We start from the raw sequence: 23930 nt of genomic DNA, 5'->3' as shown, positions 1-23930 counted from the left end.
GATATGTCTCATCCAAAAGGAATGGAAAAAAGCTACATAAATACTGTAATTCAAAAAAGAAAAAAACATACTTTGATTGTTTCTTCCATTAATTGACTTTGCATTATTTTCAAAGCTTCTTCTTTCTTGATAGTTTGCTTTTCCATTTCCTGTTTGTATAGAGTTACCAAGGGAGACAAAATATGACTATACATGCATACATAAAAGTTTTACTACTGGAAACCAACATACTAGAAAATAAAAAAATTGTGGTTAGTGACAAAAAGGTCTGCCTTTCTATTGTATTAGAATGCATTTTCTTTCTAAGTGAATTTGGCCCTGATTCTGTTATACTGTGGTTCTTTTACACTTCCCCAGTGGCAGAAAGAGGCTATTAATAGAATGTAGGCTGCACCTGCAGCGTATTCTCTACTTAAATTGCAGGATAATTATCAAAACATTCCACCTGAGTTGTGGCCAACCCATGGAAAATTGTGGAAAAGTAATAATGGACCTTATTATTTGCAGTAATAAAGTCCGTTATTACTTTTCTGTCATTTTCCACTATTGGCTGAGAGCAGGTACTCCTTTTGGCCACCCAGTGTGGAGTGCAAGGATCTTGGCTGACAAGTAGCCACCATGGGCGGGCAGCGAGGGCTCCTGCTCTCAGCCTTGGGTGGCTGGAGCTCCCACTATCAAAAGAGAAGTGGAAGACTAAAATTGTGGAATCTATATCACAAGTTACATAAGGCCTTAAATATAGGACACTTCTCCACCTGACAATGTAGATCTACGGCTCTATGCTAGCTTCCTTCCTTCTCCCTTGCATGGGAGGCATACTTAAGTGGGAGCCAGGATGTGGCCAGTGTGCTATTCTCTGCCGGAATAACAAGCCACTGAAGTCAGGGCAATTTAGAGCAGCTCTGGGACCAGTCTACCTTGCAGCAGGTATATGAAGGCAAAAATAGAGAATAAGCAAAGGTGGCTCAACCTCACCCCCAATCTGTGTCTACCCCCTTTCCTGTACCCAACAAAATTAAAGAAAGTAAGAAAGAACCTGGCCTGTCATCTCTAAAAATTAGTCAACCAACATTTGGTTTGCTTTTTGATAGATTTAATAGTCAATGTTACCTCTCTGCTTTCTATCAGCAGCCGATCCAGTGATTCAAGGTGACGCTGTTTACATATAATATCTTCTTGTAAAACAGACATTGTCTTCTCTAATTCATTAATTTGCTGGTGTTTCATGTCCAGCTGAGTCTGAAGCTAGACACACACAACAAAACCCATTATTTATTGTTTTGTTTTATGTAGTTTCTTATACAACGCTATTTTGATATTTACAAACCAACTACACATATGGTTCCATTTGGTTTATTCACCACCAAAATGCAGTCACCCCTAAAGTGAACACAAAAGTATCATAATGATGACATCAACAACACTGTGCAACCTAGAAATGGGTATAAAAATTACATTACATTACTCCTGCTTAAAGCAAGAGGAGCACATAATAACTATATTCTGCCTATGCATGCTTAAATTGGTCAGGACAACAAGACATACAATACTACTTTTGCAAAATATGAGATGAAATCTTCTATGACTGCAAGCAGTAAGGGTTTCTGTTTCAAAAAAGGTCATGTGAAAATTATTAAATGTTTCTAAAACTATTGAAGGAATATTGTCAAAGATCACACTAACTCCCATGACCTATGCTGCTGGGAGTCAAAAGAAAATACTGTCTGGAGTTGTATTTTTGCTGGGAATTCTCCTCCTGGCCAGAGGGGAGATGACAAGTCAGTCTCCACTTTCACAACCCACACTGCAGACCCTGAGGTCTTTATAGTGTTCAGGGAAGTGAAGTGATGGTGTACAAAGGTGACTGGCTTCCACTTCTATGTGACAGAGAAGAGACTCAGATCTCAGGCGGACTACCTTTATATTGCTAAATGCTAAAGAAAGAGAGTGTATGGAGCTGCTGTGAATGCCATTTTAAACTCTAGAATTACTGAGGAATGAACATATGAAAATTAAATTTACATAGAAAACAGATATATGTGATACACGTTAGTGCATAATCTCTTACTATTTCAATCTGTTTCTCCATCTCTTTGTGCTGTTCAAGATGAATTAACTTTGCTTTTTCAAAGGCTATAGATAGTTGCTCATGTTCTTCATTGATATTGGCTTCCAACTTGTGAATCTGGCCATTCTTTTCCTAGAAATATGAAACAGTTTTTTAAATCCTTCATTGTAATATATTTTGATACCAAGTAAGGAGTTATTTTTGTATAAGCAATAAGGAAATATAAAAGCCTCAAACTCCTAAGAACAATAGATAACATTGGAATTTTGGGCAATCAAGTGATTAAAACAGATTGTGATTAATCGTGCTGTTAAACAATAATATAACATATATTTAAATATTTTTGGATGTTTTCTACATTTTCAAATATATTGATTTCAATTACAACACATAATACAAAGTGTACAGTTTCACTTTATATTTATTTTTTATTACACATATTTGCACTATAAAAATAATACTTTCAATTCACCTAATCCAAGTACTGCCATGCAATCTCGATCATGAAGGTTGAACTTACAAAAATGTAGAATTATGTAAAAAAAAAACCCTGCATTGAAAAATAAAACAATGTAAAACTTTAGGTCATACAAATAAGTGGGTTATAATTTTCAGGCGACAATGCTGCTTGCTTGCTTGCTTGTTTACAGTGTCACTTGAAAGTGAGAACAGGGGTTCGCAAGATATCTACATGTCAGATGCACAGACAATTTTAAGTCCTTTCATGCTTTTCATTACTTCTGGAATTTTAATCACAATTCCAGAAGTAATGTATCAATGCTGAAAACAGGTTGTGTTCAATAACAATCAGAGCAGAGCGTACTGAAGAATGTTCATTTTCATCATCTGAGCAGGTTAATTTTCTTTTTTGATGGTTCAGGTTTTATGGTTTCCACTTCAGAGTGTTGTTCTTTTCAGACATCTGAAAGCATGCTCCACACCTTGTCCCTCTCAGATTCTGGATGGCACTTCAGATGCCTAAACCTTGGTTTGAGTGCTATAGCTATTTTTAGAAATCTCACATTGATACCTTCTTTGCCTTTTGGCATATCTCCTGTGAAAGTGTTCCTAAAAAGAATGTGTGTGCTGGATCATCATCCAAGATTGTTAGAACATAAAATATATGGCAAAATGCAGGTAAACCAGAATAAAGAATACAATTCTCTCCAAAGGAGTTCGGTCACAAATTTAATTAATGCATTTTTAAAGAGCATTATCAGCATAAAAGCATGTCCTTTAGACTGGCAGCCAAAGATGAAGAGGCACATGAAAGTTTAGCATAGCTGGAACATAAATATCTTGCAACAATGGCTACAAAAGTGCCATGAGAATGCCTATTTTCACTTTTAGGTGACACTGTGAATAACAAGCAGGCAGCAGTATCACCCATAAATGCAAATAAATTTGTTTGTTTTAAGATTGGCTGAACAAAAAGTAGGACTGAGTGGACTTGCAGGCTCTACATTTTTACAGTGTTTTGTTTTTTAGTGCAGCTATGTAACAAAACAATCCACATTTTTCAATTAAACTCATACAAATACTATAGTGTATCTCTATCTCTTTCAGATGTATAATTCTTTTGTTTATCATTTAAATCGTCATCAATAAAAAATATAATCCCAAGCTACTTACTTCCAGATATGTACCCTACCCATGTTTTACTCACATTGCTAAAAACACTGGAGTATCTTCCAATCTTTTATTTATCTTCACAACATGCCTGTAAGGTAGGATGCTATTATCTCCATGTTTCAGGTGGGGAACTGTGGCACATACCTAAGCTCACAGGAGGTTTGTGGTGAAGTAGTAATTGAATCCAGGCCCCCACAAGACAAGCTACACTAAGTCTCAAATCAGACAGTAAGACTATGTGAGAATTGACAATTATTGATAATATTGAACTAAATTTGAACACTAAATTTGAAAACTCCATCCCTTCCCATTCTTTTCTCCCTTTGCTCCATGCCAAAAAATCCCCCTTGCTCTATATCAGGGCTACTCAATTTTGGAAGCCCCAGGGGCCCAATGATACTCACAGCACATGCCGAGGGCCGCAATTTAAGTGTTTTTGCTTATACATGCAGATATATATGCAAATATATGCAAATAGCTTATTTCACACTGATGGGCATGAATACAGTAGGGGCGGTCTAGGTTGGATATTAGGAAAAACTGTTTTACTAGGAGGGTGGTGAAGTACTGGAATGGGTTACAAGAGAGGTGGTGGAATCTCCATCCCTACAGGTTTTAAAGTCTCGGCTTGACAAAGCCCTGGCTGGGATGATTTAGTTGGGATTGGTCCTGCTATGGGGAGGGGGCTGGACTCAAGGACCTCCTGAGGTCTCTTCGAACCCTATGATTCTATTATTCTATGAATACAAAAATTAAGGCAAGACTACACAACACGCAGGCCCCATGTAAGTCAGTTCTGCTGATATTAATAAAATGCAATATTTACCCAATTTCCACCCATATGACAGCACTTTTAATGAGCAAAGACAGTCCAGGAATTTAACTACTAAAACATATATCAACAGAATACCATTATACTGGCTACTTTTTTTTTTGGCTCCCACCCACAGGCCGCAAACAAAAAGGCCGCGGGCCACATGCGGCACACGGAGCAAGTGTTGAGTAGCCCCGCTCTACATTATTCTTTGTCTGAAAGGAAATTAAAGTAATTTTACTGCAGTGGATATTAAATATGAAGGAAGTTAAGAGAGCAATCTTAAAAGTGTAAAAATTAAAATGATATTTTAATACTTTTCACCGTACTTTCTGTTCATATGTAACAGTTCAGGAAATATTTGAATTTTCAATCACTGAATATTTCTAACTGACAAATATTTTCCTATACTGCAAAAAAAATGTCAAAAGACAATTTAAAAAATATTTCTAGATATTTACAAAAGTGACTGCTTCTTGGATTTAAAAAACATGAGTAAAAATGCTAGCTGAAGTAATTGGCAGTACCATCATAGACTTCAATGAGGCCAAGATTTCATTTTATATATAATATAAAGAAAACTATTTATATCCATTTAAGAATTGTTATGGGTGTTCAAAGATAGAAAATTCCATTCCTGTTTAAAGTAAGGTTATCTGGGTTATTAAAATTGTGTAATCTTTACTAAGAGATCTTGCACTCTATCTTGTTTGTATATGTATAATGTCAGCACAATAACTAAAAATATATAACACCCCTAAAATTGTGTGATTTTACAAAATTATGACTTCTAGATGGAAATTTCTTACTATGAGCTCCTGATCCATCTCAGCGCATCTTGCAGCAGCAGCAGAATAAGCAACTGTCTTTTCTTCCAACTGCTTTTCAAGTGCTGAAAGTTTAGAGGATTTCACTCTTATCTGAAGATAAAGAGAATATAAACTATTAAAAGAGTTCTATTTTTCATTTCTAAACGTAACATATATGCATCTGTATTTTTTTCTAACTGTGATGTTTCTATAATGGATCATATGTGGCATAAGAGTAATATGGTGAAAATTATGAAGGACAACTGATTAAGCTTTGTTCAATTATTTGTGACTGCTTTCTTGAAAACTGACTTGGTATTTATTATTATTTTGTATTTGTAACAGAGAAAAGACATGTTAAGGCAATTTATCTTCAATATGTGCAAGTTACCATAATTAAAATGCCACAACTGAGAGTCAAATGTTAAAACATTTATAATATTCTGGGGTCATTACAATGGTTACTATAAAACAAATTATACTGAAACTGTGTGTGTGTGTGTGTGTGTATATATATACATGTGTGTTAGAAATCTGAATGCTAATGCAGTTTAATAGTATTGGTGAGTTATAGCTTTCATTGCCTTACTTTCTCTTGTGATTATCCAGTCTCTGGCAAAAATGCCAATGTATTTCTCATTAAATACAGGCAGTCCCCAGGTTACGTACAAGATAGGGACTGTAGGTTTGTTCTTAAGTTGAATTTGTATGTAAGTCGGAACTGGTACATATTGTAGGGGAAACTGTAGGCAAACATTTCTCCAGAGCTCAGTTTTATTCTCCCACGCCTCACTTCCCTCAGTCCTTTATTCTCAAGCTGAGGTGTCTGCTGAGAAAAGCCACTCCGTGTCTCCCAGGTCTGCTGGGCGGGGGGGGGGATGTGCTAGCTTAGTGTCTCCCTGGTCTGCTGGGGGGAAGCAGCTAGTGCGGGGTTGCCTCACCCCGTTTGTAAGTAGGGATCCGATGTAAGTCGGATCCATGTAACCCGGGGACTGCCTGTACATACTCAGCATTTGGGAGTTCATTAGGAGGTCTCGCTCTTTCTCTTTCACACAGGCATCTACCACAAGTGGGCACACTAAATACAGTGAAAGCTTTGTTATCCAGCACTCATGGGAAATGGATGTTCCCGGTTAATTGTATGAGCCAAACAACAAAGCTTATTTCTCTGCTCCTGCCCCATTCTGGCGGATCTGGCTCTCAGTATTTTGAGGTAGGCTGAGGGGAAAGAAAAACCACCTGTTGATGATATGAGCTGGCAGTGCTAGCTGTCAGAAGCCCCACAATGGCTGGCTGAACAGGAGGGAGTCAGGTGCGCATGCCTGAAGTGTGGCAGTATTGCAGCTGGGGCAATGATGGTCAACAAAATTTTCCAATTAACAGAATGCCAGATAACAAAGCTTTCATTGTAACAGCAATTAACATTGTAGCTTTATAAATTGGGGTTTCTTGTGTTATTAACATACTAAGATCTGAATTTTACCTTCAGATTTTCCTGCATCCCCAATATATTTACTAATTTATAGTCTCTCTAAATAGTTTTCAAAAAAGGGGATCAAAGGGTACACACATCTCAGCCCTCCTAATAACTTACTTCTCGTTCTAAGTTAGTAGTTTTTGCAGCCTTCTCCAGTAGTTCTTTCTGTATAATTTGAAACTGACTGGCTCTCTGGGCCATGCTGGTTTTTAAAGAAGAATTTTCCTCTTCTGCTTTTGATAGCTTAACAAGTAACTCTTCTACTTCTCTTGTGAGCCTACGACGCTCCTTTTCAAACTGTTTACTGATGAGTTCCAATTGTTGACCTTTTCTCCCTTTAAAAAAAAAAGTGTCATAGATAAAAATTAAAATTACAGACAATCAAGCAGTAAAAGATATGCCTGATGAAAACAAGGAGTAATTTGACAACAGCACATTAAAACTATAACATGAGCCCCAACCCTCAAGACTAGCCTCAGAAAATGTTGTCCTCAGAAGTCAATGCCTGTTGTGGAGGTTACGTTTGAGCTTTGGGAAAAAAAGTGTAAAATGCGCTGTCATGAATGTACAACTCATGTTAGTTTATAGTGCAGCATGAGGGCAATCAAAAATCTTCAGTCCTACATTTCTAGAGCTGAAGAGCCCTAATGACAGTAGAAAAAGGAAAAAAAGAAAGAATGAATAACTGGGGACCTCAACAGAACAGTAATGAGAGAAATATAAGTTTTGCATTTTAACATATTTTGTGTCTGGGACCAGGACAAGCATGGGAAAAGACCATTTGCAAAAAAACAATTTTTTTAAAAATGCAAACTGAGTCTCAAAAAAAATAGCAAGCAAAAGGTCTGGTAGCACTTTATAGATTAACAAAACATGTAGATGGTATCAGGAGTTAGTCTATAAAGTGCTACCAGACCATTTGCTTGCTATTTTTTTCTGTAACAGACTAACTCGGATATCCCCTGAAGCTACTGAGTCTCAAGAACATGATAAACACCAAGGCAGATAAACCCTTGCTCTCTATAAGGGCATCTGTTATCTTGTTACAGAAAATATTAAAATAGCAAATTACCACCCCACCATGTTAACTTATATTCTTACAATCATTTTTTAAATAACCATGTGTCAGAAGGTATTTTATTACTTTTAAATGCACTATTTTTCACCACGCTCACCTGTTTCATTTCCAATCAGTTTTACAGGTTCTGTTTCTAAGCCATGTAATCTGCCACTTTCTTGTCCCTCATAATCGCTAGAAAGATGTTGAACTACTTTACTGACAGTTAAGTTTGCCCGAAGCTTTTGAATTTCTGCTTCTTTCATTGCTAGTTTGATTCTAGCACAAAGAAAAAGATATTAAATGTTATGGGGAAGTATTCTTTGAAAGTGTGTTTCTCTCTTCCAGTAGAAATACCTCCCAAATACTATTTTAAAGTCTTTCTATAATTCAGGACACTTCAAATATACCTTAGGTCTGCAATCAGAGATTTATTTGATTCACAACAGGAAGCATCTGTACTTTCCTTTGCAGCGGAACTGGCCATCTGACGTTTAGAGTGAGGCAATTTAAACTGCAAGTTAAGAAAAAATAACTAATGAAAATATCAATTCTGGATATGATAAACTCAGATATTGTACAAGCAGAATGTTTTGCAAAGCACAAAGGTTTGAACATACTGGCCTGAGCAAATAACTATAGATCTGTGGTGTCCAACCAGTTCTGAACTACCCACATTTATCTGGTCAAATAGCCATATGTGGCTAGTGGCTAGCATGTTGGACACCACCGCTATAGACAGAGTCATAAAAAAGTGATGTTTAGAAGCGGTAAATGGAACTGTATGAAATGGGCACCTTGAAACTGAGGTGTACTTAGATACCTACATTTAAATTTAGGCACTCACGTTGAAAATTGTAGCCATTAAATATAACATTTATGGAGTATCAGTAATGACTCCAAAGTTGAGCTTGTTTTGAACTTTTCATTTAAAAGAATGTTCCTTCTGTTTTATTTCAATGAGTGAATTTAATCTCCCAATTTTTCACAACTACAATTGAAAGGACATCTGAATTTTCTATTAAATTTTCTCCCAAAAATACTGATTAAAAGCCAGTCAGTTTGAAATTAGCATTATTACAACATCTCTGAGACAGCTTATGTTGGATATTCAAAAATTACAAAGAAACAGTGTTATTCAACTTTCTTCATAATCCTGTACATTTATGGAACAAAAAACAGATGGGTAGATCAGCATCCACTATAAAGATTCTGCTTTCTAATGCTGTCTCTCTGGTTCTGCTACCCAGTCCACCTTCCTGGGTCTGCCCACCAAATTACACCCCAGGCAGCACCTGATCTTAGGTTTCTTTGTGATGCCTTCCCATCCACACTCTATTCACCAAATTTCTTGCAGGCCTGATAAAGTTCACAAGTCCAAGGCCAAATCTGATGAGCAAGAGCTTCATTCTAGTAAGCCATATGATGTTTGCGATTCAGAAAAAGTACCTACAAGTTCTGTTTGTCATCAAGTCTCTTGGTCTCACTACTCCACACTCCCTGATGACACTTTTACAGAGGATATAAGTGTCATCACCACCTGGTAAACCTTATACTGATCAAGAGACAGGAGCCCCAGCATCACACTGTATTACTTAACTGTGTTTGGGAAAGTCTGCCTCTGAACAATCAACAGAGGCCATAGAGGGGGCAAGCCACCAAACTAGATGAACATTTATTAATGGGCTCCAGTATTGCAGTTTTTACATTCTTTGAGTGTTCATATATGCACCCATGCACAGACACATTCTTGATTCAGATAAAGTAAAATGGTTAATTAAACAAATACTAGGGGGCAGTGCCTATTGCTCGCTATGCTCACCAACTCCCCTCTCCAGGGGTAGGTAGCCCAGGCTCTTCCCCATGGCTGAGGAAGGCCAGGTTGAGGTGTAGCAGCCCTGGACTTTCCCGGCTCTCCAGCTAGAGCAGGGGGGAGGCAAACCAAGGCCGATGATCCAGCTCTTTCCCTCTGGCAGAGAGGGGGATGGAAAGGGGAGCAGGGTGCCCTCTCATGGGGATGGGGCAGGCCACATGGCTCTGGCCCCCCTTCGGTGAGGGGCAAGGCCGCACAGCTTCCATGTGCTGGAGCTAACTTCAGGCCTGTATGGAGCAGCACCGGGAGGAAGGGGTGGAGGGGGGGGAAGGGGAGCAGAGGGGAGGGCAGAAGGGAAGGGAAAGAGGCCTGGATGCGGGGGGTGGGCGGAGGGGATTTAACCCCCTTGGCTGATAAGGGATCATGGGGGAGGAGGAAACAAAGTAGGGCATCCATATGGCCTCTCTCCAGAGCACTGCAGAGGGGGGAAGCTGCATGCCCCAGGATCCACGCAGCTCCCACCACCCCAAGCCTTGCCGGGACAGGTTGGAGAATGAGGGAGGCCGAATGGCTCATGGCTTCCACAGAGGGAGGGCATGCAGCTGAAAGCAGAGGGAGGGGCTGCAGGATGCACAGCAACACACAACATCACTCTGTCATCCTGCAGGAAAATCCTTTTTAAAGTATAGTAAAATAAGGTTACCATACCTTCATCAGTGCATTGTAGAAGACGGGGGAAAACCCCCCTCCCCCCAAAAAACAATAGCCTCTAATAAGCTAAGCAACATTTCTATATAATACCTGATTAGGATTCTACAAGATGCACAATACAAATGCATACTGATGTATCAATTACCATACCTCTTTAGATGTACCTAGCGACAACTGGGAAATGATAGTTTCCAAGGTGCTCAATTCTTCTCTTGAATTGTCAATTTCTTGATAACATAATTTTAGGCGATCATTTTGCTGTGCAATAAGTGCTTTTAGCTCTGCATTTTCTCTTACTACGGCACTTTTCTCTTTAAGTACTACTACTTCGTCATTAACTTCACTCTCAAGCTTCAGGATCTTCTGTTCAGACTGTGTCAGCTGTGACATGATTTCAGTGTTTTTTGCCTCTAGACTCCTTATCTCTTCTTTTGCACTATGGTTCTCATCACTTAATTGTCTACGAAAACAAAAATATATATACAATCTAAAGACACGGTTCAACAAAAAAATCTAGAAGATTAGAGTTTTGCTAGGACATTGGCTAACAGAGATATTGGCAGAAGGCACCTCACACAAAAATTGATAAATTATCTTTATACATTGGGGAGACTAAAGAAGACTGGAATCTGAGTGGTCCCAAACCATGGAGTTTCTAGACCAGGGGAGGACAAGGCTCCCTTCCTGGCCATCAATCCTGCTACCGGACGCTAGCTCTGGCCATTGGGTCCCATTACCGCCAGCCCAGGCCAGGGCTGCACTCCCAGATATGCTGGCCCCGCTGCCGCCAGCCATGGCCAGGACTTCACTTCTCACCGCTGGCCTGGGCTGCCCTCCCAGCCTCTAGCCCCGCTATCATCAGCAGGGGCTGTGCTTCTGACCCTGGCCACCATCACTCCTAGCCAGGCTCTGGTCCAGCAATACCTGTGGGGTCCTACGGGACCACAGATGTTGCTGTACCAGAGAATAACAGATTTCAGAGTTTCAATCTGTAGTCTTTTCTCAATATCAAAAGCAGAGAAGCTAAGGAATAAAGTAACAGGGAAACTAAATTATCCTCTTGTTCTTACTGATTTCTCCAGTTAAAGGCTGAAATGTTGTCAGTGAGCTGAGAGATATGCCAGTGCCACCTTAACTCTTCTGAAGATAGCGGAATTCAGGAACAGGGTAAAACTAACATATATAAATTTTTAAAAAATAAACACTTTTACCTTAATTGTTCCTTTGTAATTTCAAGTTCATTTCTATAAGCAACATATTTTTCATGCAACTTTTCTTTTTCTTTTACACAATTAATCAAATTTTTCTCTAAGGTTTCTTCTTCAGCTTGAACCTTAAAAACAGGTTGTTGTATAATGATGAAAACAATTATTAAGCTGCAAATAGTCAGAGTATTCTAGCAAAGAACAAATTAAGTTACTTTATATTGCAAAGATTGCTACTATCTTACTTGCTTTATAGTAGATAGATAGGTAACCATACTGACTGCTGTTTCTGAGGAATGGGAAAGCAGGGAAAAGAGCTTTTTTTTTTTAAATTGACAAAGAAAAAAAGTAAGAATCTCTTTATAGGGCCTACTTTTGATCAGCAGTGATGTCAAGGTAGGCAGTCTTGCCAGTTTTCATGACCAAACAAGCCTAACCCATGGCAAATCCTCCTTCAGGGGCAACTGCTAAAGAACTTATGTGATTCCTTGACTCCTTTTCCTACCTAAGGCTATGTCTAGACTGCAAGCCTCTTTCGAAAGAGGCTTTTTCGAAAGATACTTTCGAAAAAGCCTCTTTCGAAAAAGAGCGTCTAGACTACAACCAGAACTTTCGAAAAAGCAAGCCGCTTTTTCGAAAGAGAGCACCCAGGCAGTCTGAATGCTCTCTTTCGAAAGAGCACTTTCGAAAAAAGGCGTTATTCCTCGTGAAATGAGGTCGCGTTTTTTCGATTTAATTTCGAAAGAACATGGCTGTAGTCTAGACGCAGGAGAAGTTTTTTCGAAAAAAGGCTACTTTTTTCGAAAAAACCCTGCAGTCTAGACACAGCCTAAGAGAAAAAGTGACAGACTTACATAATAATAGCTCTAGAATATAAAATCAGGTAAACAGTGCATGTTCAACTCCTGCTCAGTTTTGCTCTTGGTATGGCTTACTCTGGATGACATATAGCCTGCCAATAGGGACTAAAAAGGGCTACCCTGATTTAGCACACCCATCTTAAAGAATGCGGTGAGTGTGAATAAGCTAGTTTTGTTTAGATGTCAGATAAAAGGGGTTTGGGCCAGTAGATTTCACATGAGGAATAGATGACCTAGGAAGATGGCCATAATTACCATTTTTTTAAATTTAAAACACACTATGGATATAAAATCTACCTATGGAAGCCATTTTTTGATAGATATAATAAATAAGTAGGTATTTTTGTTGGAAGTATGGGATGGATTAGTCAAGCCTAAATTTCCCTTCATCCTAGTTTTGCACTTTTGTATTCTTGAAGCCAAAAGAAAAAGCATGGTTGTAAGAATTCAGAGCTTATTTTATAAATAAAAGAAGAAAGGATAAGTTTTGTGTAAGAATATATTGTTACTTTACTGTTTTTTTGGGTTAAACCTCATCTAAATTGTTGTGACAGTCAACCTTAATTTAAGATATCTGTGAAAGACATCTATGGACCGCCAACTAATACAAAGGGGGTATGTAAGTCCAAACAGTAAGCAGATTTAATGAGTGAAGTGCTCCATAAAATGCAGCCTCTGATTATGGGATACGGGGCGAGAGAGGGAAAAAAAAAAAAGAGACACACACGGAGGTCCAACTGAAGGACCACAGAGAGAGCAGAAAGAAATCTAGACACACTGATAGCCTGAACAAGCTGTTTGACAGAGTTTTGTGCTGTGTGCAAGGAAGCCATCTTATTATTTTTTTTTGTTGCTTCTGTATTAAGAGAAATAGGAGCAGGTTCTGTCCACCGGGTGCTCGGGCCCCATGTGGGCAGGTGCTGCTGCTGCTCCATGCTGCTGCCTCTGATACAGAAGCAACAGCACAGGGTGGCAAGGTGGCTCCCCTGCATGCTCTTTATTTAAAACTTGGACCAGTGCCAGTTCAAGTTTTAAATGCAGAGCATGCAGGGGTTGGCGGTTGTTGCGATTAACCAGGATTGTTAATCAATAAGTAATCGCTTATTGGTTAAACAGATAGCCAACTAGCTGTTATCATCCCTAAAAGATACCAGACCATTATTGATTTCTCCACCCAACTGGAACAATCTGCAGGGCCCCAAACTCTGACTAGTCACTTGGATAAAAAGGGGTAACTTTATTAAGCATTCCAAAAGATAGCTTTTTCCAAACTCTTCCTATATATTGCTACATACTTCTTATCAGAGTTGCCCTCCCACTGTAGCCATGGCAAAATGAACAAACATATATCTATTCTAATCATTTATTTTTTGCATGTGTACTGTGATGCAGCAAATTCACTTATGAAGCCTTTTTTATTATAAAAATATAAATACAATTTTCTTCTGCCAAAACTTTGAATGTAGGGCTGGCTACAAATGTTTTGGCAAACATTTTTAAAGTGTGTGAATAAGTACATATAAGATACAATAGCGTCCTTCAATCCCATTTCTAATACAATGGAACCAAGAGTGTTGGCATTTAAATATGACCAAATGGGTCAAATTTCCATTTTAAATCTAATATCGTAGCCAAAAACTATACATAATCAAATCTTACCTTTTCAAGTTTTTCAGTTATTTTCGCTCTGTATTTTTTAAAAGCTTTAGTCAGCTCTTCAGCATTAAACAGAGCCTCATTTCTTTGCTGTTCAGCTCTACAAAAAAGTGCCATATATTTAATTCCTGGTATAACTATCTGCACAAATTACCCAAACTTGAAACAAAGACTAAATTAATCGCACATGGTAAATGACCTTCCTTTTAACTTTCCAGGTGTTTTAGATACAATTGTTTTTTTAAAAAATGGACTTTAACTTATCATATTAATTACTTACTGTTTAATGTTTTAAAAAATCAGCTACATCCAAGCAATTATAAGGGTTTAAGAACTCAAAACCAAAATCGCTGCTGAACCCTCTAAAAAAAAAAAAAACCCATGAACCGAACCCTCTCCTGGGTCCTGATGACATCTACCACATTAAAATTCAAATACATTTTTGATTGTGACAGTGTGATTATATAAACAGTTTAGTGCCTGCCCATTTTATTTCTTACGCTCTTTAGGTTTTTTTTTTTTGTTGCTGCTATTTTTTAAAAGATAATTACAGCACTCTTAAGTCTGAGAGATGCCTTCAAGCTACTGGAAAGTCAAAAGATATTATACTGACAGCAAGACTGGCAGTCATATTACATATAAGCAGTATTTTGGATTACTGTTTATCATTCAAATCTGGCAAAGATTACATATGCAAAGAAATTTACACAGAGTAGTCCCAATGAAGTCATAAGGACTACTCACAGTGTGGAAAGTTAAGCAGATGCATAATTCTTTAGAAACTCAGAGCAGTATGTATGAGATAAAATAATTGTAGTAAAATTATTTTGTACATGCATTTCAACTCTCAACATTAGCACGGCATCAGCAGGCTTTTTTGTATTTAACAAAAATAAGTGTTGGTCTGTTTATTTAGCTAACCTATCACAGCCAAATAAGGTGATACTGGGACAGGGATCATTAAATATTGCCAGGCTCAAAAAAGGATAGCATTCAGTTTAAAAAAAATCTTTGCAGGTCACCTTTAAAGAAACTTGATTTTCCTACCATTTTCTATTATAATGCACACATAAAGAAAAGACAACTTGGTGGCACAAAAAATATCCAATCATGGGAGATAGGCATTTACTCGTTAGTAAAATATTTTCTACATAAAAGCTTTATTTGTTTTTAATTATATAATCACCTCTTCCCTTGCTTGCTTCGTTCAGTTAAATCCATTCTCAATTTTTTATATTCTTCTTTAAATCTTTGCAAAATGTGTTCTTTTTCTACGACCATTTTCTGGCTCTGCTCTAATTTATCTTCTGCATCTCTAGAAAAAGAAATTAATAATTATTAGACAACATTTTTTTAAAATTATCTGGGAGTTTTTTATATCAGAAGCATTTGGTTTGATGGCTAAATATCAAATAACTTTTTTCCTTTTCCATATATGAAGTTCAATAAGAGGACTAACTAGTCTGATATATGGAAAACCATTTTACCAGCCTCTCTATCTAAAGAAGCAACAAGTCGTATATTTGATCTAATTCAACGAAGACTACCCCAATGAAGATATTAAAATTAATAAAGTTATTTATTTTGTAAAATAAGGTTTTTCTATTATCATCCTTGTTAAACTGTGTACTGAGATTTTAATCAATTGGGGGTAGGAATTTTTTTTACTATGTATCTGTACAGCATCCAACACAGTAGGGCCCTACTCTGGTTCAGGCCTCTGAGTGCAATACAAATATATAATAAAATTTACCCAAAATTCAGCATCAGAATTTATAAGCAGGCTTGACAGAACATGATATTTATTTTATCATAATTTTGAGGGATATCATCAATATTTAAGCACTTGCTTTGAAATTTTAAATAATTTAAAATCTCGGTTGAAGAAAATTACATGGAAAAATTGCACAATTATTTAATGACTAAAGACATTGAGATTCAAAAACCTGAAGTTTTATAAATCATTGTCACACAAACTGTCAACATCATTCAAATATTCTTAACTCAACAAACCACACCTGGTTTTACTGTTATTTTTGCTAGTCCATTTCTAAGAAGCCTAATTCAAAAGTCTAAATCACTGGATTTTAACTCTAAGTAGTTCTCAAGCAACACTTTTCTCACTAGACCTAACAGTAAATTCCAATTATAATCTAAGGAAATATTATTCCGGTGGGGGGGGGGGTCTGTGTGTGTGTGTGGTGAAATAGACATTTACCAACATCTATTGATAAAAATTGGATCCTTCCAAATCTATTTATATATAATCATTATAAACGTATGTAGTAGTGACCAGTGGACTGTCTGTTTTATCCTTAGAAGATAAAAGACTGAATGTGTTCTTGTAATGCCCCTGCCACACTAAGAAAAATGGAGATATTAGTGCTCTATCATGCATTATTATATTGGTTTTATATCTATATCATGTTCTTTTTAACTAATGTAAAATATATTCAGGAAAAAAGTATTTCAATTTGCTTCCATAATATAGTTTGCAGCAGCTGTGTATCTCTCTGCATAAGCAGAACTGTGGGAGGTTGTGGAGGGTTCTAGGGGATAGGACTGTCACTGGGGGGTTCTGGGGCTGGGGTGTACCTCAGCCTTGGCCCCCAGAGCTGCTGCGAACAGCTGGCTTCAGCTGCGGCAGCCACTTGCCCCAAGGCGACTGCCTAAGCTGAAGCCAGCTATTTGCAGTGGCTCTGGGGGCCGGGGCTTTTGGCAGACTGGTAACGCCATTTGAATATTCATTATTTATATCATGAATATGCAAATACAAATGTTACTGGTTCACCAAAAGTTTGTGAATGGGTTTGCCGGTCTGCAGTATAAAAAGATTGGGAACCACTGACCAAGATGACAAGATGAAAATGTTATTGCAAAAGATGTGAAGTACTTTTTGTATTTGTTTGCCAGCAGAAGTTTTTTTTTTTTTTTTTTTTTTTTTTTAAGTATTCTATGGTTAAAGATTACAAATGTGTCCAAAAGGGCCCATCAAATTCTACTTACATAGCCAATGATAATTCTGCTTTGATAGGGAGATCAAGCTCTTAAGGTATAACTAAGATAGCAAATGAGGTATGTAAGTCAATGTGCAATGTAAGACTGTCAGCTTTAATGACTGATGACTTTTGGGGACAAACTTTTGGGGACAAGCAAGACACTTTGCTTTGGTAAGTTTTATTTAGACAGCCATGAGTGATTTTAGTGTTTCTATAGTGTAGTAAGTGGACGAATCTGAGAAGACAAAAAGTTTGCTTATTGTACAATGAGTACAAATGTTTACACATTTGCAACATATTTCATAATCTCAGTCATAAAAGCACATTTATTTTACCTCAGATTATAAACTATATTTATTTTAGAATTTTTTAGTTTATTTATTTTACCAAATCTTCATCAATTACCTTAAATTCTTAGAACACATTTTCATCCTCTCTTTTGTACACTGACATAAAACACCAATGAAATACACATATACAGTGACTTCTTGAGGACTGATTTAAAACTTTGTAATGTTCTGATGAAAAGCACTAGATTTGGAAGCAATTTGTAGTTCCTGTTCCTGGGGAAAACTGTGAATTAAACAAGTAAACCAAAAGGTTCATAAGGGAAGGGAAAAATATATTAATTACCTCAGTACTTTATCTTGAGCCACAATTTCTGCTTCCAAATTTGCAATCTGTTCTTCTAATGAAGGAATGCTGACTAAATGTGTACCTAAAGCTGATTCAAGGAAAGTTATCTGAAATATAAACATATTTGGGATTTCATTAAAATTTGCAAATATAGCCAAAAGTGTTCGTTGCATAACTGAATGACATTGTCTCCCTAATCTTGCAGAAAAATTGTCAGCACACTTCCATACTATATTCACTTTAACTTCAAGTTTTTCCTTCTGTTTGGCATATTCCCAGTTCCATAGGTACCAACTACTCCAGTCTGGTTTGGAATGTTAAAAAAGAATTTGTTCACAGTTGACTGTCTAAACTTTTTCCTCCAAAAAAAATCAATATTCCTTCATTTTTCCCTTACAAGCCAGAACAATGAGTAGTTTTTAATTTGTCCTGTCACCCCCACTAGCTATTATCTCTTTCTCTTTGTTTTTTCTTCAACATCACTTGTCCTCCGAATGGAGTCTGAGAAGCACGATCATCTTTATTCTGCAAACCAACATGCACACAATAGAGTGGCTTACTTCTCAGTGACTGCATTTCACACTATTCCTGCAATGCTGTAGTCTCCAAAGACTTTAGTAAGTTTCTGTGTAAACTAAAAACAAGCAAAACATTATTTCTTTAATTCAAATATCTCTATTTTTAAAATATGTGTAAATTATACTAATCGTTGTCTCTCTCTCTCCATGGTCTGCAATATTCCCTCATAACTCATCTTCACTTTCTCTATATAGTAGACATGTTGCTCTTTATTTGGAAATAAGACCAGCCTTCTTTAGTTCCCATTGTTAATATGAATATAGGAGACCAATTAAACTCAGGTAGATATACTGCAAATATATTTATGTATAAAATTAAAAACATGTACCAAGTTACTTCTTGTATAGGTTACAGGGCATCTTTAATACCACTCTTAGATTGTAAGCTTTAGTGGGGAAGAGTCCGTGACTTAGTTCTGTTTGTACAACACTTAGAAGAACAATGGTCTATGACTAGGTGCTACTGCTATACATATAAATAACATTTAAAATTGAAATAATAATATAATTGATTATTATCGCATTTTAAATAGATTAAGCCAATCTGAATAGGCATATTCTAAACAAAATTACAATATAGTTAACGGATTTATTTGTCTAAAATGTTTTTGTTGCTAGGAACCACATATTCATCCTTATAAGATACTCACCCTTGTTTTTGACTGACTCAGTTCAAAGTTAATAGTTTCAATTTTATTCATTAGACAGTGGTTCTGGGAAGTCAAAGATGCATTTTGTTCTCGAAGTGTGTTCAGCTTCTCTCTAAGATGTTCATTTTCTTGTTCCATACTTTTATCAAAAAGAGTGGACACTTTGCAAGACTTGAAGCAAAAAAAATACATATATCAACAATGAATCACAACAATGAATCATTGCCAAAGTTACTTAAACTATAGAAATAATACATTTTAAAAAGTGATCAACGGTATGCTACCATGACTAACTCCCAAGTGCTTACTTTATATTAGCTGAGAAGCCTACAGATCTACCATATATTTTAGAAAGTTTGTCTGTTTGATCAAGAACTTCTTCTAAATGGTAAGAGCGAGGAACACAACATTTTGGTATACAGCTTCCTCTTATTACACCTTAAAACACATAAAGGTTTGGTTGTGCCAGAAAAGTGAATGTTTTTGCATACCACCAAACAGAAAAGAGACAGATTTACTAAATTAAGTACAGTCCTCAAAACTGACATAACTGAGAGAATGTTGAAAGAGACTGAACCAAGATAAGCCAGAAAAATAGGATGAATGTGGAAAAGGACAGCTTCTCAATAAACCTTACAGAAAAGAGAGCAAATGAAGAAATTTGGAGTAGTGCTCTGTTTTGGCACTACTGGGCAATGCTGGGTAAATCTGCTAGTGAAAGAATTAAGTCGAATGTTCATCAAATCACAAATGCATAAAACAACATAGCACCAAAATAAACAAAAAAACAAAATTACTTTGGTTTGAGATTTTCTCTGAGAATTCCTGCTGTGGTGGGACATTTTACCAGCACTCTTACAAGAAGAATAATTTTGAAATTCACTGCAACTCAGCTCAAGATCTTCCAGAGTTAGTCCAACAAACTCACTTAAATGAGAGCTGTGGACAGATTGCTCACCCGAACTAGTACTAGAATAAAAAACAAAACAATAATAAGAATTCCCCCTCCACCAGAGTTCTTACCAAATATACCAAAATGAAAACACAAGTAGAACTAATAAATATAGTGAATAATATAGATTTAAAATACTGGGGAGATTTAGGGCTTAGTTCTAGTCTTGCTTTTAAAAACACACATACCTGGAAAGCTCTTCTCCTAGATGTTGTAGATTTCTCTTGGTTTTCCTCAGTTGATTCCTTAATGCCTCTACATTCGCAAGCAACAGTTCTTCATCATCATCTTTTTTATGGTAAGTCCAAAAATTGGATTCCATTGGTACTCTACATTTGTCTAAAATATGTTTTTAATATTAAATTGAGTTTAATATCATGATATGCTATTTCTAGAAAGTAGCAGTTATTTTTTTAATATTTTTAAAAGGTGTTATGCATATATACTTTCCTTAATTACATGCAAAGTATCACTTATTACCTTCTTTCATAACAATAAAAACTTGAAAACATAACTCTATATAATTACTTTTACTTGATTATTTCATTATTCTCCTTTAATAAATATACTTGTTTTAATAAGAACACTTTTTCCTATGCCTAAGAAGTGACTAGGAATGAGCATACTAGAGGTGCTGTGTACAAATAGTTGAAGAACAGATTTATATTTTACAGAAGAAAGAGAATAGGAATAAAATAGAATAAAGAACTAGCTTATTTATGATCTATAAAATATGTACTGTTGATAGTCATTAGGAACATCTGCTCTTTTCAATTAAAGAAACACTGCACAATACAAATAAATATTTAACTCTCAGTGCATCTCGCTTACTAAAGACCTGCGTAAACATAGACACTGCAAGGTGCCCTAATTTTTTTTTATATTAAAGGCAGAAATGTATTTCAGAATAGGGATGTGAACAGGTAACCAATTAACTGGTTATCCAGTAAGCATCACCCTTACCAGATGATGCTTACCAGGTAGCAGTTAACCAGTTCCCCTGGGAGCAGCCCACTTGCCTAAGGCCTGCAACAGGCAGAGGGCTGCTCCAGCCCAACTCAGTTCCCAGACTGGGCAGGGAGCTGAGCCTTGCAGCCAACTACAGAGTAGGTTCTGGGAGCCGGAAGAGCTGGGGGGCTTAGTGGCTGGAACAAGAGATCTCGCTAGTCAGCTTACCAGTTAAACACCAGGGCTATGTCTACACTCGCGGCTTCTTGCGCAAGAACATCTTGTGCAAGAAGTCTTGCGCAAGAAAATGTCCACACTGCCATGGTCTCACTGTGCTTTTGTGCAAGAGCTCCCATGGCAGTGTGGACGCTCTCTTGTGCTAGAAAGCTCCGATGGCAATTTTAGCCATAGGGCTTTCTTGCGCAAGAAATCCCTGCAGAGCATCCACACTGACCTCTTGCGCAAGGGCTCTTGCGCAAGAGGGTTTACACCTGTCAAAAAATAGCATAGCTCTTGCGCAAGGAGCCCCCTCTTACCACGCTGTACTGTAAATTTACTTGCACAAGAGCAGGCGGGCAGTGTAGATGCTCTGCGGATTCTTGTGCAAGAACAGCCATACTTGCGCAAGAAGCCGCGAGTGTAGACATAGCCCAGGTGAAGCTAACGTTTAACCAGTTAACTGATTAACTGGCATTTTACATCCTAACTATGCACTCAGGCTACCAGAAGCAGGTGGGAGAGGAGGAAGAAAGTTTTATTCATACAAGTGTGAAAGCAGAAAGGAGAGAAACATTCTTGCATGATGCTCACTGTTGCTTCAGTTTCCATTTGCTTTTTTCAGATAAGTTTAGCACCTTGTTTTTCCACACAAAGATTTTGTTTTAATTTGGTCTGGTGCTTTCTTTACCAGTGTATTTTGCCCACTTTCACCATCCCATCTTCTGTTCCCAGTCCTAAATGTAAGGATGCAAATAAGCTAGCCAATTTGAGCTATGCATTGTGTATTTCTGAAATTGTGTAGCATGTCAAATTATGAAATAGAGCACTATTCTGAAACATCCCTTAATCCTCATGGAACAAGATTTACAGGGATGTCAGAATAGAAAGCCTACTTTTTAAAAAGCTATTTTGAAATACTGGGCTTGTTTAAAAGACATGGAATAGCTACTTTGAGATACCGGAAGTATCCCAAAATAGCGCCACTGTCCAGATGTACCCTAAGACTCCTACCATATTTTGTTGACGATGCAATTAATCAATAAAAGTTAGCTCTGCAAGCACTCAGTCCCAGTTGTGCCAGATCTGGCATCTACCCCCGCTGTGTCTCTGCATGAAAAGTAATTTAGTAGCTAGCAGGAGGGCAGCCCGGCTCAGTCCTGGCTCCAGGTCCTGGAAGCTACTCCCATTGCAGCTCTGCATTAATACTTACCTTGCAGAGCCACAGCCAGGGTAACTCCCAGGACCCAGCATGAGCCAGGACTGAGCCAGGCTCCTGACCAGCCCTCTAAAAATTTTACATGATTAACTGGTAAGTGGCCTTGCCAATATCCAGCTACACAATTACATTTCTAATACAGACAGTGCTGAAATTAACTTAAGTTTTTTACAATACTGTTATACTGCCTTCAGGCAGGGCAGGGTGGGGGGGAGCCTCTGGAAAAGGAGTAAAATTTGACAGCACCTGTAAGAAATTTAAGTGTGGAATAGAGTATAGGGGGCTCCAGGCAGGGGGTTGGGATGTGCGTGCGGGGATCAGGGCAAAGGAATGTGGGAGTTGGGGCAGGGTGCTGGGGATATGTGGGAGGAGCAGGAGTCAGGTTTAGGAGAGTATGAGGTGCAGAGGGTGGAGATATGGAGGGATGCAGAAATCAGGGCTGGGAAGGAGTGCAGGGGGACAAGGACACCTTTTACAGAGACACTGTGTACTGTCCTCTGGCTCTCAGAGTGAGAGAAGAGGAATACCAAGCAACAGCAGTAGGAATGGGGACACCCTCCCTAAAACCCATGGAGGGGCACTCGAGGCTGGGGGAGTCCTTTCCCTTACCAGACTGGCACTTCACCTTATTTTCGCCTCTGCCTACAGATACGCATTGCACTTTCCGCACTCCGGCAGTGCCGTGAATCAACCCCCCCCCCCCCACGTGTGCGGTGAATTTGCGTGTTGATGGGCAGACAGCTGCAGTATTTTCACAGGGCGTTGATCTGTTCTCGCTTAACCTGCAGAAGCGGAATCACTGTAGCATCTTGAGCCGGACACCAAAACCCTTCGCATGAGCCATCCCAGTGTTAGCCAGGTCCCCACGGGAAAACGCCAGCAGATTAGATCCCTTTAAAAAACCGCAGCCAAGCCAGCCAGATCGTCTCCCAAACAGCCCCTCGCCCCCCATCCCCAGGACTGGCCTTTCCCGCCCCCTCAGCCCCGGCCACAGAGCTCTTCGCGTTGCTCGGCAACGTAGCCCTCCCCTTCCCCACGCAGCCGGCGGCTGGGCAGGAGCTGGAGCGGCGCCGGGCCCGGCCCGGGGATCCAGGAGAGCCGCCCCGGAGCTGGCCCCGCCCCCTCAGACCTACCTTAGAACGAGACCCGGGCCCAACTTGCGAGAACTCCTTGGCTGTGCAGCCGCCTCCCTCTAACACGCGGAGGGGCGGCACAGACTCACCGCCGGGAAAGCCCTCGGGGCGCGCTCCTGACTTCTGTCAAGTGTACTTCGCGCTCTAAAGCTGTCCCAAACGGCACCCCGTCTGCGCCCGTTCGAATTGCGCGGGCCGTTACGCTACTGAGGCAGCGATAGCCCCACTTCTCCAGCTACGCATGCGCATTTCACCTCTTGTCTTTTTTTTCCTGCCTCCCTTGCCCCCTAGGAATGATAGTCTGATCTTTGCGCATGTCCGCCTATTGCAACAAGCATCAGACTACATTTCCCACAATGCCCCCCGGAAAAAATGAACGGTCAGAGCGCCCCCTGAAAAAAAAAAATCATCCCTCGCGTTTGCTTACTGGCAACGCATCACCTCCCTCGCTCCCGCTGGTGCATTATGGGGCGGTGGAGGCCGGCGCGCTCGTTGAG

General features: G+C 38.6%; 1 protein-coding gene across 3 annotated transcripts in view; it reads right to left on the bottom strand.

Annotated features, from left to right (window-relative positions):
* Nucleotides 1-23902, bottom strand: part of CCDC18 (coiled-coil domain containing 18) — a 57460-nt gene extending 33558 nt beyond the window's left edge. The window contains exons 1-16 of one of the 3 annotated variants that reach the window (XM_075936552.1): nucleotides 23434-23902; nucleotides 20106-20256; nucleotides 19763-19934; nucleotides 18966-19136; nucleotides 17735-17844; nucleotides 15289-15417; nucleotides 14106-14202; nucleotides 11593-11714; nucleotides 10532-10841; nucleotides 8268-8371; nucleotides 7976-8136; nucleotides 6918-7135; nucleotides 5324-5434; nucleotides 2069-2200; nucleotides 1111-1245; nucleotides 72-149 (exon numbers count right to left, since the gene is read on the bottom strand). In XM_075936552.1, coding sequence (XP_075792667.1) covers nucleotides 72-149; nucleotides 1111-1245; nucleotides 2069-2200; nucleotides 5324-5434; nucleotides 6918-7135; nucleotides 7976-8136; nucleotides 8268-8371; nucleotides 10532-10841; nucleotides 11593-11714; nucleotides 14106-14202; nucleotides 15289-15417; nucleotides 17735-17844; nucleotides 18966-19136; nucleotides 19763-19934; nucleotides 20106-20239 — 2184 coding nt within the window. In that variant the 5' untranslated portion in view covers nucleotides 20240-20256; nucleotides 23434-23902. Of the gene's footprint in view, nucleotides 1-71; nucleotides 150-1110; nucleotides 1246-2068; nucleotides 2201-5323; nucleotides 5435-6917; nucleotides 7136-7975; nucleotides 8137-8267; nucleotides 8372-10531; nucleotides 10842-11592; nucleotides 11715-14105; nucleotides 14203-15288; nucleotides 15418-17734; nucleotides 17845-18297; nucleotides 18316-18965; nucleotides 19137-19762; nucleotides 19935-20105; nucleotides 20257-23433 lie in introns of those variants that run through there. The other 2 variants (XM_075936553.1, XM_075936554.1) reach the window with 2 other exon arrangements.
* Nucleotides 23903-23930: the final 28 nt, after the last annotated feature.

The sequence above is a fragment of the Pelodiscus sinensis genome, chromosome 9, assembly GCF_049634645.1.
Source record: "Pelodiscus sinensis isolate JC-2024 chromosome 9, ASM4963464v1, whole genome shotgun sequence".
In the NCBI taxonomy this organism is placed as follows: domain Eukaryota; kingdom Metazoa; phylum Chordata; order Testudines; family Trionychidae; genus Pelodiscus; species Pelodiscus sinensis.
This window is presented reverse-complemented; position numbering and strand designations above follow the sequence as displayed.